At 41.2% G+C, this 14,885-nt stretch overlaps 1 protein-coding gene across 1 annotated transcript in view; it reads left to right on the forward strand.

Annotated features, from left to right (window-relative positions):
• Nucleotides 1-13,385, forward strand: part of CRYL1 (crystallin, lambda 1) — a gene marked incomplete at both ends in the record, with an annotated part of 54,935 nt that extends 41,550 nt beyond the window's left edge. The window contains 2 exons of the mRNA XM_010290773.1: nucleotides 1,100-1,205; nucleotides 13,279-13,385. Of these exons, the coding sequence (XP_010289075.1) occupies nucleotides 1,100-1,205; nucleotides 13,279-13,385 (213 nt within the window). The remainder of the gene's footprint in view (nucleotides 1-1,099; nucleotides 1,206-13,278) is intronic.
• Nucleotides 13,386-14,885: the final 1,500 nt, after the last annotated feature.

Genomic DNA, 14,885 nt, shown 5'->3' on the forward strand with positions numbered 1-14,885 from the left:
CAGAAGGAAATGTTTTTATGTCTCTGGGAATAAAGAGGACAAGTTCTTGAAACCAAGCTCTATCTGATGGAATTGGTTAGAATTGGTTAGATAGGTCTTCCTATCTTTCTAGTAGGTGGAAAACAATCCCATATAGTAAATATTATTCTTCTCAAGTAAATCTGTTAAGGTAATGAACTGTAACTCATTTTTTTACAAGCCTTTGTGCGCTTGCCCTAACCTGATGGGGCTGTTGTGTTTCTTGTAAGTGCTACCATGTGGGTGGAACAGCAGTGCTCAACTTTTAACAGGAGAAATGCTTCATGTGGCATGCTCTGTATCCTGCCAGCTCTGAGATGTGAGGCTGGCAATGAACTCCAGAACCTCAGCAGGTTGAGACTGGGTAGGTTGAATGTTCAGTGAGTTTTGTGGAAGGGAGTGGCAGCTGTATTGCCTGCGTGTTTGGTCCCAGCCTTTTTTGCAGGTGGCCTCAGGAGTAGTACCCATTGCTGCACCTCCATTCTGCCAGTTGTGACTATGCCCAAAAATCCAGCACTAAGAGAATACGAAGGGAGTTGTAAGATGTAGCCAAAACTCCTGTATTTAAAAGATCTGGTACAGTGCTTGGATTTGATATAAACTCTTCTGGTCACATATGCTATTAAGAGTGTCACGTTTGCTCTGTGTTCTCTGATTCTCAGTTTCTGAGAAAAAAGTATACTTGTTAACATAAACAACTCAATTTAGTTTTAGTACTTGAATTATTATAAGTAGTAAGTATCAGACAAACTAGTGTGTACAAATACAAATAGTACGTACTGTATGAAAAAGTATTAATTTATAAATTTAAAAATAAGACAACTGTCAAAATATATCAAAGTGTATTTGGATTATGAATTACAGCAATCTTAGTGATGTGAATGACTGTTTATACTGAACCATAGGAAGGCTTGCATATTAACAGAAACAGGTGTGTTTCTCTTTGCAAACTAACTGCTATTTCTAGCCTTAGTTTTTATTACTTCTTTAGTTTTTTAATTATATACAAAAAGCATTTTTAATTCTGCATTAAAACCAAACATTTACAAATCTTCCTTCTTGTTCTACTTTTGTTACTCAGGAAGGAGTAATATCTCCTACTGATCTAGACCTTGTGATGTCTGATGGGTTGGGAATGCGATACGCGTTTATTGGACCTCTGGAAACCATGCATCTTAATGCAGAAGGTGGGTAGTTTAAAATTATATGAATACGAAGGGAAGGCTTACATTGCACAGGGCTCCAGAAATGTTATATAACAAACCAGGTTAGGATTGCTATACAACTGTGACTCATCTCTCTCTTTACTGTAATGATGAAAAAAGGAAAATTTATCTAAACCTTGAGGTCAGTGGAAGGAAATGGATGCTGGCTATCCTATTGTAAGTGATCAGAAGAAAGATGACAAATCATTGAAACGCTAGCTGTGTACTTCATTTTTTCCAAGACTTGTCCCCGTGCTTTGCAAACATTGCTGTACTCACAGTTCGGAACTGTCTGAGTGTCAGGAAAAGAAGGTATTGAAAAAGTTCGTCTAATAATCCAGTGTTAACAGAAACTCACTTTCTGTAGATGAGTGCTTTTTTTTTTTTAAACTCAATGTAAACCATATACATTCTTTACATAGAACAGAACAGATGCATGTAGTACTAGCCTTAAGCACAGGAATCTACTAGGAGTCTTGCAGGACAGCGTTGTCAGGTCCTGCCCCCACCACTCCACAAACCTGCTATGCCATCCTCTGCGGGAACATGCAGAGGATGTTCTGCCCCCATCCATGCATGGTGTCTTCTGTCAGAGTAACTTGCTGAACTGCCTCTACTAAAACATAAAACCAAAACAAATGCTTGTTAATGCCAAAAATTTTTTATCTGCCTTAGAGATCAAATCGTATTTGTGAATCTTTTTTTTTTTAAATCCATGTTTTAGCTTCTGTAATTCTAAAACAATGTTTATTTGAGGTGAATGGAATCATATAAGACATCTGGGTTGATTTTGATGCTCTTCCTGGAGTGCCCTTTGGCATTTGATATTCCATCATGATCCAACTTAGTTTCCTTCCTCCTATTAGGAAATATTAATTGTTACAAAAACATTTCTGAAATTTCCCATCTCAAGCCAATTTTAAGGAACACATGGAACTGGTAGGCTGTTTATTCATGCTTCTAGATTTAATGCTACCTTCTGTTAGGAATTTTAGTATTCCAGATCACAAGAAGAAAAATTATGAAATATAATCCAATAGACTGATAAATCAGAAAAGTAGTCTTGTGGTGGACTTGCAAAATATAAAACCAGAATATACCTGTAGAGTTATTTTAACATTATATAATATTCTTTGGTTGTCCAGTATTGCTTCGCATAATATGGAATAGTATGGACCTCCTCTTGATTGCCCAGGACAACCCGCTCTGATGCATTTTACTAATAGTCTTTATTTTTTATCAATGGAGGCAAATGGAGGTAGAACTAAGAAATCCCCTCTATTCTGTTTGTTAGCCTGTCTAGCAGCTTAACCAACTTCACAGGAGCTGCCTTTCTTTACAGCCATAAGATATTAGTTACCTACAATCCTAAACTCTGTGTTAACAGTGAGGAAGGATGATGGGGATGCAGGGAGCATGTGAGAAAAAAATCTCATTTTGGGAGATCCTGGAAGATGGATTTTTTTGGTGAGGGTGATGTGATATTTTTGTTTTGTTTTGAGTGAAGAATATTATTCCAGCGATTCTTTTTCTGAGATCAGTGTTATTTCTTTCCCTGTGGGATGCATACATCAAGATCCTCCCATGAACTTCCTATGCGCTAATGCCAGGTTTCCCCTGTGTTACTTCTGATGTCCTTTCCTCCATATTCATAAGTGGTCCTATCAAAAGCTGTTATCCAGGCCACTTTAGATTACCAGTTAATCCATGCATTAATATTAAAAATGTTGAATATATGGCAGTGAGCCAATAGCCTTGAGTGTGGAATAAAATCATAGCAACAAGTCACTAAAAGGATCAGAAGTGGCAACAGTGGTTTGAGAACTGAATTGCAACAGACAGGAAGGAAACTGCTTGGGGGGGAAGAAAGCACATCCGAATTGCATAGTATTATAATGTTGATTGTTGGTTTTGGTAAATAAAATTAATGTTCATTTCAGTTTCAGTAAGGTCTGTCTATTGAGTCTGTCGTCTTACGATTTCATATGGCAGCATTGCAACAAATGCTGTTAAATCTTTTACAAGGAACACCAATAGACTTCAGTAGAGTCATTTTAACCATTTACTTATCATGGGATTATGTCTCTCCTGTGTATGTACCTGCTATTTGTGAATATACTGAAGATGATCCAGGCTCAGTAAGATTGTATCTCCTGAATCTCTTGTTTCTTGAACTGTCTGCTCCTTTTAAACCCTTGCAAAAAATTATCTGTAAAACCAGAGGCTAGACTATCATTTACTGTGTTTTACATGTTTGCAGCAAAAGTTCTTCATATAAATCTCACAGTTGGCTGTCTTAGATCAGTTACTTTATTAGTGGGTTATTTAGTGAGCTATAACTGGAACTTAATCTTGGCCTAAACTGCTAATATTAGCAGAAGAGTTGGATAGGAGGAGATTGAAGGATCTTTGTTGCTATTTTCTCTCCTGCATTTATAAAAATACCATTCCAGGTTCATATTCTACCTATCACTCACTGTGGTACTCATACAAGTGTCTACAGGAGTTGTGTGGAAATTTGGGCTGGTGTATAGTCCCTATAACCCAGTAAGCTAGGATTTAGTCTTCACAGTCAAAATTGTGTTTCTCATACTGGAAGTGGGAATGCTTGCTTGTCTTAGAAGCACCTGCCAGATGAATTGCTTTTGGATGATAGGAGCAGAATTGTTTTGCTGTATGAAAAGCACAAAACATGAAAAGGAAAGCACAGGGAATCATAAGCCATAGTTAAAAGGAAGGAAATTTTTCTTGTCTGGCTAGGCAAAACATAGCCAAGCATGGTTTTTAACAATTGCTGTAGACAGGCATGCTGGCTGGTTCAAAAGCAAGAGATTATTTTCATTGATATGGCTGCTGCTTTACTGTTGCCATGTAGGGAGCAAACCAAGCTTTAACCCAGTTTGAGAGCTTTTGCACCACAAGCTAGTAAGCAGAAGGTGCGAGAATCTCCAAGTTAAGGTCTTAAAATCTAAGAAAAGGAAGATTGCATCCCTTTCTGTCCAACCCACGTGTTATGTTTTAGGATAATAAAATATTTCAACTTAATTCAGGAATACTTGTAAGAGGGTATTGTTGAGATGAAATAATCACGGTGGCACATAATCATACAAAAACCTCTTCTTTCATGAATCCACCAGTTATTTCATACATGTTTATATATATTCAATTCACTTCCCAATAGGCTGAAGAAAGCAGCTTATAGTCCTTCTAGAACTGCTGTTTGCCTCTATGCAGTTGCAGGGCTTTTCTGTATGAAAAAGTTTGTGTGCAGTAAGCAAAGATGTGAATTTTTTGGCATACTGGCTGCTGTGCACCAGTTTCCTTCTATGGACTTTTAGGTGTAAAGTGGTTCCCTCCACTTTCTGAAAGGAGCACATGACTTGATACAGGAATTCTCAATGCTTTATTGCTCAAGTCATTATAAGATGTGTCCTAAAGAACACATCTTGGTGCATCCTTCTCCCTTGTGCTAACGAAAGAATGTGTGTGGTCACCATTCCAGACTGAGGAATTTATCCCAGATTTGAAACTGATCTAACAAAAGAAGTGGTTCATATGAACTTCGTTTAATACTTTGCTCCAATTCACAGTAGTCCTGCACAAATATTTGTGCATTTCTGTTGAGATGGTAACACAGGGACAGTGAAAATGAAACTTTTTTTTGGTGTTACCACTGTCTTAGGGTAGTTGAAAGTATTCATGCAGCTACAGTCTAAGTGAATTCATATGGGGATTAATGTAGAGTAGCAAGCATCCTGTGAAGTCACACCCTAACTAAGAGCATGCATCTGTGTTGAGATACACCCTTGAAGAAGACAGGGTTATGTTTAGAAAGTTTCCCTTGGAGCTGTAATGTCTAGAAATGTAATCCCTCTATCAGCAAAACAAAGAGGTTGGGACTTTTTTTTCTTTGAACATAACCTAACCATGACAGATTCCTCCATGATGTTCCTGAAGTATGCCCCTCTTTTCTGTTCTCATCCTTACTCTTCTTCAGTCTTACCAGTGCAGCCTTTTCTTAGATTTTACTTGCTAAAATCAACCCCACCCCAAACTCTTAAAATAGTTGATGCTATTACATCAGTGGCTTGACCATCTCGCCTATTCATTTTGAATCATTACAGTATCATATTATGCTGCTTGTCAGGTTTAAAGTCATCAAGCTAATACTCAGTATCATGAGGCACCCTCTGTCTTTGGTGTGTTTACTGCCCTTGCCAGTAACACTTGCTCCTCTCTTGTTTTCTTTCACAAATATCTTGCTGTCTTCCTTGTTTTGCCCCATACATAGTGTCCTTGACAGACTGGTTTACCAAGTTTCCTTGCTTGCATCCTTCAGCCCTCATGCCTGTTGTCTGTCTTATGAAGAGCAAGGAATCAGACCTAACATACAGGAAGCCAAGATACTTGAAGATGCTTACATACTATAATGTATGAACATTATATACTACATTTTATACTGTCATGTTTTCCTTTCTTTTTTTCTACTACTCCCATCACCTTTATGTTTATGAACCTCATTTCTGAAGAGGTCTTCTCAGGGCAGTGAAGCATCCTATGCATGATCCTAAGCTAAATATCTGAGTTCCTTTTCCTTCATCAATGCCCTGTTCATTTTGATGATGCAGCTGGAGACATTTCACTGATACCCATGCTTGCACCACACCAGTGCAAGTCCTTCAGGTAAGGACCTGCAAACTCGAAGTGTAGTTATGTGAACAAATTCTTGTGGGACAGTTCATTAGCTATTTTGTAAACTGCCTGGACTCTCACTGAAGCTAAATAAGCAGCAGCTTGTTCTTCCTTTGTTGGTGGTATAAAGAGCCTTGCATTTCCTAGATATCTATGGGCAGCTGAAGAGCCTTGAATCAATGCCCTTGTCTAGTTTGTGATAACATGTTCCTGTAACTGTTCTCTACAATGAGTGGGTTTGGGACTTTCAAGGAAGATAGCGTATTCCCCCTTTCTTCTCTGTAGTCCTGTATCTGCTACTCCCTTAGAACATTTTGTTACTCATTCCTCTTCTTCCACTCTCCGCCATAGTTGTAAATACGTGGTAGAAGGAAGATTCAGGGAACTCCTACCTTCCCTGGAGGTATTTCTGCTCTGTTTGTGGTTCTTGGGTGCCTGCTGCAACATCTGCCACAGCCCCTTCCCTCTAACATTGATGAGGTGAGTGTGCAAGATGGAGGTTTAGACAACGAGCCAACAAACCACATAGACAAGAGGAAACTATCGTCATTTCTGTGCTGAGACTTGATTCCCCTCTTTCTCTGTCCCAGATGCATCTTGCTTCATTCTTTTTCTCCAGTTGGACATAGTGGGGCGCAGTGTGGGCACAGCAACAGGATGCAAGGAGAGATGTTGGTTGTTTTTAACAGACCCATTTGCCATCTTCTTCCTGTTTCTCCAGCTCCCAGGTGCTGCCCTGTCTCTCTCATACTGTTTACAGATGCTAATTCTTCCAGCTTAAGCTGCTCCCTGGGCAGTATCAACAAGGATTAAAGTTAAAGAGATTCTGTCATATTTGTTTTCCATCTTCTTGTCCCTGTGCTCCAGTCAAGTGCTCTTCTCATCCACCTTTGCAATAGCCCTGACCTTTGAACCAAAGGACTCCTAAATCTAAAAGCCTGGAGTCAAAGATTTGCCAATTTTGAGTTTGCAGTTGAAAAGCAAAGTGATTTTTCCAGCAATATTCCCCATTGCTCAAGTGCCTTCATGAAGCTGGCAGCATAGGGTTGATCTTGATTACTGAAACCAAGTTAAAGATTGCACTAAGCTCCACTGACATTTCACATTGGGAGTGCTAGCTTGAGTTAGCTATTTTGAAATTACTATTTTTTTAATCTTTGAGTGAGAACCTATGTATATTATAACTTTTGGTGTATTCCCTTCACTTGAGACTTGAAAGATTTTGCGGTGTCTGCTTCCTGCTTGGCATGCAGCATACATATACATGCCTGCATGTTGCCATTTCAACTGCAATGTTGAGATCAACTGTACTAATGCTGCTGCTCTTCTCTAGACCCATATCTTTTTTTCTTCACTTTTCTGATTTTGGTGACTTTGCATAAGGCTTCTTTTCATTCATACGTTGCATGCAGTGAGAGAATTGTATTACCCAACCTGCATTTGCCAGTCTCTGTTGCATTGGTGAGGTACACCCAGCCAGAAATTGTTCTGATTCATTCAGGCTGTAGGTGAGCTGCCAGTAGGAGCTCTTTTTTTTTTTTCACTTTTCTGATTTTGCTGACTTTGCATAAGGCTTCTTTTCATTCATATGTTGCATGCAGTTGAGTGAATTGTATTACCCAACCTGCATTTGGCATGTCTCTGTTGCATTGGTGAGGTACACCCAGCCAGAAATTGTTCTGATTCATTCAGGCTGTAGGTGAGCTGCCAGTAGGAGCTTGATTTCCAGGACTAGCTGGCTGAGTGAGCTTTGAAGGCCATCTCCAGCTCAGGAGTTCACATTCACCAGGTAAATGGATCAGCTACATCCAAGCATTCAGCTTTCCCAAGATACTAATGTTATCTGTTTAGATTGAAGCTGGTGAAAACGTTTTCTGGCACATAGTTTTCTCTTCTGCCTTCTCCTGACTGTACCAGAATCAAAACTACTCAGATCTGTGGTATTATACACAAGCTTACCAGGTGGTTGAGAGGTTCCCCTTGCTTTTGGAAAAGTACCAAACCCAAACTATTTAGCACTGGTCTAGGTGTCATAGACCTGTGTCATCTGCATAAGCACCAGAAGAACTGGTAACTGGTACTGCCTTGTTTACCATTCCTTCAATTGCTAGCTGCTTACATGGATTTGCTTGAATTATCAGATTTGCCTGAATTGCCATTTTTGATTTTGTGATTGCCCAGCTGGTGGTATTATTACACAAGCTTACCACAAGCTTATTATTACCAAGCTTATCTGTGGTTGAGAGGTTCCCCTTGCTTTTGGAAAAGTACCAAACCCAAACTATTTAGCACTGGTCTAGGTGTCATAGACCTGTGTCATCTGCATAAGCACCAGAAGAACTGGTAACTGGTACTGCCTTGTTTACCATTCCTTCAATTGCTAGCTGCTTACATGGATTTGCTTGAATTATCAGATTTGCCTGAATTGCCATTTTTGATTTTGTGATTGCCCAGCTGGCAACAGCAGCAAGTTCAGAGAGTTGTGCACTTTTCAGCCTCAGTCATTCCTACTTCTACATCTGGGAACTTTCTGTGATGTTGCATGATGTTGAGGCAAACTTGTTGCTCAGACTCCTCAGCGTTAGAAGAAAAAGGTCATGTGAGCAAGGTGAAATGTAAATATCATCATCTTGTGGTTGGTGCATGAGTCTCATCCAGAATTGTCTTGGGTTTCCAAGATTGCTCATGTGAATAAGCATATCCCCTGTAGGTTGATCTGTGAGCCCAGCTGTTAAGATGTAACAGGTAAGCACTTATGCTAATGACAGGTTATGGTCAGTAAACCCTGATAACCAGTGGTCCTTTCCAGAGCGTTTATGGAGGCAGATGGTTTCTGCTTATTCCCTCAGTGAAGGGGTAGAATTGTATTACAGCCTATTCCGCATCCCACAGAAATGCTTCTCTTCCCGAACCTCACTTCCTGCCAGTGATGTTTTGGAGCCCACTAGGCAATTTGGAGGTTTCTGTCTGTGTGTCAATCAAGTAAATTGAGCAAAATACTAAATTTCCATATAATTAGATCACCAATAAACCTGTATGGTCAGCTGACCTCCCTTTTTGTGTTGCAGAAGGCCAGAACATGCCAGAGTGTGTTCTAGGAGCACATACGCTCCATGGGTAGGTAACACAAGGAAAGAGGCTGACTAAATGCTGATTGGCACATTCTTGACACCAAATACGGGTTCAAGCTACTTAACAGGATTGCTGTTTTTTCTCGTAGCCTCCTTCCTTCTGATACTGGAGAATGTTTCTAGTCCACTTATTGAGAGGTGAATATTCTCAAAACTCCATGTTGCTGTCACGCAGCGGACATGTTCTCCCATTCTGTCCTTTCAGTTGTTTATCGGATGGTCATCATGACTTCAGAGTCCTAATTTCTTAAAGGAAATTTAATACTTCCTTTAGCATTTGTCCTTTGAAAGTTCTGTCTCTGGTGCAGTAACAAGAGTGTTCTTCTTACTCTTTCTAACTTCAGAGGCCTTTTGGAAAACTTGTAATTCAGCGATTTCAGGCACGTTGAGCAGTATAAGTGTTGTAGTTTATGATTCATAGTTGCCAGTAGTCAGACGTTTCTATTCCTTCATCCACCTTTCAACGTCAACCATTTATGGTTAGACAGGTGCGAGTTCTACAGTATTGCTATCACACAGTATTGCATTCCAGGGAACTGTTTACAAGCTGTTCAGGAAAGAGACTGCTTAGTGACTCTTGAGCTGAGTTGCATTCTTTTGTGTGGTAGTCAGGCCACCCCACTTATATTTCCTGTATTTTGTGGTTGGATAAGACCATAAGCAGTTCAGGTTCATGCTTCTCGGTCTGTATGATCTCCTGAGTCTTCATGAAAGAGTTGGTGACTGTAACTGTTTGCTTTGTCTTCTGCAGATTTCTCCTCTTTGCTTTGATAATTAGATAACAAAAAGAGCAAATTCTTCAGTCTCTATGGTTCTCGGAAAAGGGAGATTGTCACAAGCTTTTAGTGGATATCCAGAACTTCCCTTCTCAGATTTAGGAGGTTCATCAGGATAATCGCATTCTTACTCACGGCAGCTTGCTTACTGCCAGACAAGCATTGCTCATTTACTGTTGTGGTGCAGCTCATTACTTCTTGATTGATGTACAGTGGGAAAGGCTGCCTTATCCTTTCTTGATTATGTGGTAGTTAATAGCACTAAAAAGTGTACTAGATGTATATGTCTGGCTAAATGACCAATTCATATTTTTGGTGCATTTATCATTCCAGTTCCTCTCTAGTGCCTCAACAGTAATTTTTTTGAGATTCCTACTGGAGCTGATGGATTTCCCTAATTCAGCCATGGTCTACTTGACTGCCATTTTACCCATTATTACCAGTTAGCTGGTTCTCAGATTCTCTGACCACATATTTTTTAAGATGTTCACAGCAGGGTCAGCTCTGAGATCAGACCAAGCTGCTCAGGGTTTCATCCAGTCTTGAAAACCCCCAGAGATGGAGACTGCGCAAGCTCTGTGGGAAACCTGTGCCAGTGCTTGAGTATCCAGTCTGAACCTCTCGTTTCAAATTGTGCCTATTGTCTCTTGTCCTCCTGCTGTGCAACAACTGTAAAGAGCCTGGCTCCATCTGCTCAGTGACCTCCCCACAGGTCCTGGGGAGCTGCTGTTAGGTCCCCCCCAAAGCCATTTCTGCTCCAGACTGAACAAGCCCAACTCCCCTAGCCTCTCCTCACAGGGTAAGTGCTCCAGCCCCCACCATTTTGGTGGCCTCTGCTGAAGTTGCTCCAATTTGTCAACGTCTTTCTTGTATTGGGGAATCCCAAACAGAATGCAGCCTACTGACTGCTGAGTAAAGGCGGTTAATCACTTCCTTCATTCTAATGGGTGTGCTGTTAACCCAGCCTGTATGTTGTTGGCCCTCTTTGCTGCCAAGGCACACTGTTGGTTCATGTTCAGCTTGCTGCTACCATGACCAGGAGTTCTTGGGGTTTACAAGCCTGTGTTGTTGCAAGGAGCTCTTCCTTCTGAGGTGCAGGATCTTGCATTTGTCCTTGTTAATTTTTTTTTAAGGTTTTGTGTTGGCTTATTCCTCCAGCCTGTCTAAGAACAGACCTGCCCTCCAATGTATCAGCTGGTCCATCCCCCTCCACCTCCCACCCCTGCCCAATTTGGTATCATTTATGAGTAAGTGCTGTTAAGCAGTAGAGGTCTCAGGATAGATTCCTGCAATACTCTACTCTTACTGGCCTCCAGGTAGAGTACAACCCATAACAACCTCTGAGCCTGGGTATCCAACCCATTTTTTTTGTCCATCTAGTTGTCCAAGCATGCAGACCTTAATGTCCTAACTTTGATACAAGAATATCGCAGGAGACAGTCAAATACCCTTCTAAAGTTGAGGGAAATGATATCCACTACTTTCTTATTTTCCACAAATCAAATGATTTTATCACATAAGGTAACAAGGTCAGTCAGACATGATTTACACTATGGTGTACCCATTGGTGACTACATGCTGACTGTCACAATCACTTTCTTCTTATTCCTGTGCCAAGGAATTTGTTTCAAGAGGAGTTACTCCTTGATTTTCTCAGGGACGGAAGTGAGATTGATTGGCCTGTAGTACCCCAGGCTGTTCTTTTGACCTTTTCTGAAGATGGGTGCAATATTTGCCTTCAGTCATCTGGGGATCTCAAATGATGACACTGATGCATTGACTGGCATGATTTTTAAAATACAATAGAAAGCAGCCTTGCAAGGGCATGGGCCATTTCTCTCATATTCTTGGATAGAGTCTGTCTCGTCCCATGGTCTCAGGTAGGGCTGAGTTCTTGCAGATGGTCACTGACCAGATCGTCGCCTACTGCTGATAGCTATTCTTCTCTTTGAGCCCTGCCTCTAAGCACAGAAGCATAGGAGACCTTGCCAGTGAAGACTGAAGCAAAGAAAGCAATGAGTAACTCCACTTTACCTGTTTCTCCTGTCACTAAATCACCCACCCATTCAGCAACAGGCCCACACTTTCATTGTTCAGCCTTCTATTACTAATGTAACAGTAGACATCCTTCTTGTTGCCCTTGACATCCTTGCAAGTCTCAACTGGAGCTGTGCTTTGGCTTTCCTGACACCATCCCTACATGCCTAGGCAGCGTTTTTAAATTTCTCTTTTACTGTCCCTGCTACCACCTCCTGTATGCTGCCTTTTTGCACTGGAGCTCATCCAAGCCAATCTCTTGATACATTTACTTGTCTTCCTGAATATCAGGATGGACTGTTCTTGCCCTTGGAGGAGGATGTCCTTTACCGGCCTCTCCACTGATGCTGTCCCACAGGCTCTCACCATACCATAGAATAGCTCCATACATCTGAGCTGCTCCTTTACAGAGAGAGCACACCCCCTCCTTGTCTTTCCTGAAGTGTGTATCTGTCCCTGCAGCACTCCAGTTCTGTGAGCCATCCCACCACACCTCAGTTGCTCCAACAGTCTTATAGCTATGTGACCACACATGGAGCTCTTATTTTCTCTGCTTGATTCCCAGGCTACATGCATTTGTGCATATACACTAGAGGCGGACTCCTGCCTTTTTTTATACTTTCTTGAGGTTTCTCTTTTACCTGTTAGCCTGCACTCTTTTCTTTCCACCTCTGTACGCCCTTTACTCACGACTACAGGTTTGTAATCTCACTTTTCCAGTGTTGCTAATATAAAGCTTTTCACACCAGATTGGCCAGTTTTTTTGTGAAGATGCTTTTTCTTCACTTTGTCAGGTGGATCCTGTCTCCCCGTGCCAGTGCTCAACCATCAGAGAGGGTCCTGTGGTCATAAAAGCCAAACCCCAGTTGCAATACAGGCTGTTGATCTGCAAGATCCATCTGTTCCTCTTTAAGCCTTTCTCCTTCACTGCAGGCCACCTGGGTCTCCATGCCTTTGACCCTGTCTCTCTGAGCCATGTTGCTCTTGATACACTCCAGGATAATAAATAAAAGTAAAACCAGGAATGCTTCAACTGATAGGGCACATACCAAACAGGAGGAGAGGAGAAGTGAGAGTATTCTCCTCGTGAACACTGGTTGGGGAAGCTTTCTGGTCTCAAGGAACAAAGCACGAGTATATCCATGGCTGTGTACTACATCCATCACATAGCATTGCCTGTTGGTATGTAACATGAATTGGTTTTGCAATGAAGGCATGTCCTAAATGATTTTTCCATGAACCTTAATGGAAATGTGGTGGATAGAATCCATTTTTCCATGATGACAATTAGGTGTCTTAAGCGTAAGAGCACACCTTTTTTTTGGACTCTTGATTTAAGACAGTGATAAGCACAGGCAGCCTTTACTGAACTTAAGTAGGAATTTCTGTTGAAATGCAATTTTTCACTCTTATTTTTAGGTATTTCAAATTATTGTGAAAGATACCGTGAAGGTATGAGACGTGTTCTGAACACCTTTGGACCAGTTCCAGAATTTTCAGGTGAAATTGAGCAGAAAATCAGTCAGGTAAATATGGGGTTCTTAAATGCAATGACATTCAGAACAAAGAACATTAGCTTTTATTTTAACATTTGTACCACTTCAGTTTACCGTTAGAGGTATCTGCAGTCTGTATTTCTTGTGTGAATGTGTACTTCAGATCGATATACAATGCATGTAAGTGCCTTTTTCAAAGCACTTTGACATACATCAAGAGAAAGTGATCTAGCAGCTGAGTAACATTATTACTAGGCAGAGGAGTCAGCTTCTAACAACTGTGGGTTATTGACATTAAATCCTCCACACTATTTCTTACCACTTTTGTTCTGCATCCTCTACCATAATATGCACAGCTCCAAGCTTCCTTTTCTGCATGACTTTTCTCCCCATCTCTTCCTCCTACCCCATCTTCCTGCATAAACCCTGTAGCTTTTTTCTTTTGGGTGTTCTTTTTCTTGTTTTTGTATACTTTACAAACTAGAGCACCAGTCTGTAACGCATGCAAATACATGTTTAACTTAAGCATATGAGCAATCTGGTAAGGTTACTTGCATGTTTAAAGATAAGATGTGTTTAAGTGCCATGCTGGATTGCGACCTAGTTTGTCTACTAACATTTCTAAGCCCACAATTTGTTTATACTCACTATATAGGATATTTTGTATGACCGTAGGAATTAACTGAAGTATTGTCATTTCCTAACTTTGCTTTTTCATAGTTGCCTTTTTTAATGCTTCACTAAAACCCAAAGGCAATTAAAAGAGACTTCAGAGTGCTGGAGCAACTGATAGATGGAGCGGGAGCACAGGCGGTGTTTTCGGCAATCCCTTCAGTGACAGGGAGGAATGCTGAAAGGAATAGGAAAGCACACTTTGTCAACATATGGCTCGGGCTGGTGCCGTTGGCAGAATTTTGGGGTTTTTGACCGTGGGGTGGTTTACAAGACACCAGGCCTGCTGGCAGCAGATGGAGTGCAACTATCTCCAAGGGGGAAAAGGATTCTTGCTTATGAGCTGGCAGGCCTCATCGAGAGGGCTTTAAACTAGATTCAAAGGGGGAAGGGGATAAAACCAGGCTCACTAGAGATGAGCCTAGGGGTGGCATGCTGGAGTTGGGGGTGAAATCGATAGTCCAGCTCAAGTGCATCTATACCAATGCACACAGCATGGGCAGCAAACAGGAGGAGCTGGAAGCCATTGTGCAGAGGGACAGATATGATGTAGTTTCCATCACAGAAACATGGTGGGATGCTTCTCATGATTGGAATGCTGCAGTGGATGGCTATAAGCTCTTCAGAAGGGATAGGCCTGGAATGAGAGGCAGTGGGGTGACTCTGTATGTTAGGGAGTGTTTTGATTGTATAGAAATCAACGATTGTGGTGACCCAGTTGAGTGCTTATGGGTAAGGATGAGGGGGAAGGCCAATGAGGCAGATATCCTCCTGGGAGTCTGTTATAGACCACCCAACCAGGACGAAGATGCAGATGAGACATTCTGTAAGCAGCTGGCAGAAGTCTCGCATTCGCTG

Source organism: Phaethon lepturus, unplaced genomic scaffold, assembly GCF_000687285.1.
Source record: "Phaethon lepturus isolate BGI_N335 unplaced genomic scaffold, ASM68728v1 scaffold7437, whole genome shotgun sequence".
Classification (NCBI taxonomy): domain Eukaryota; kingdom Metazoa; phylum Chordata; class Aves; order Phaethontiformes; family Phaethontidae; genus Phaethon; species Phaethon lepturus.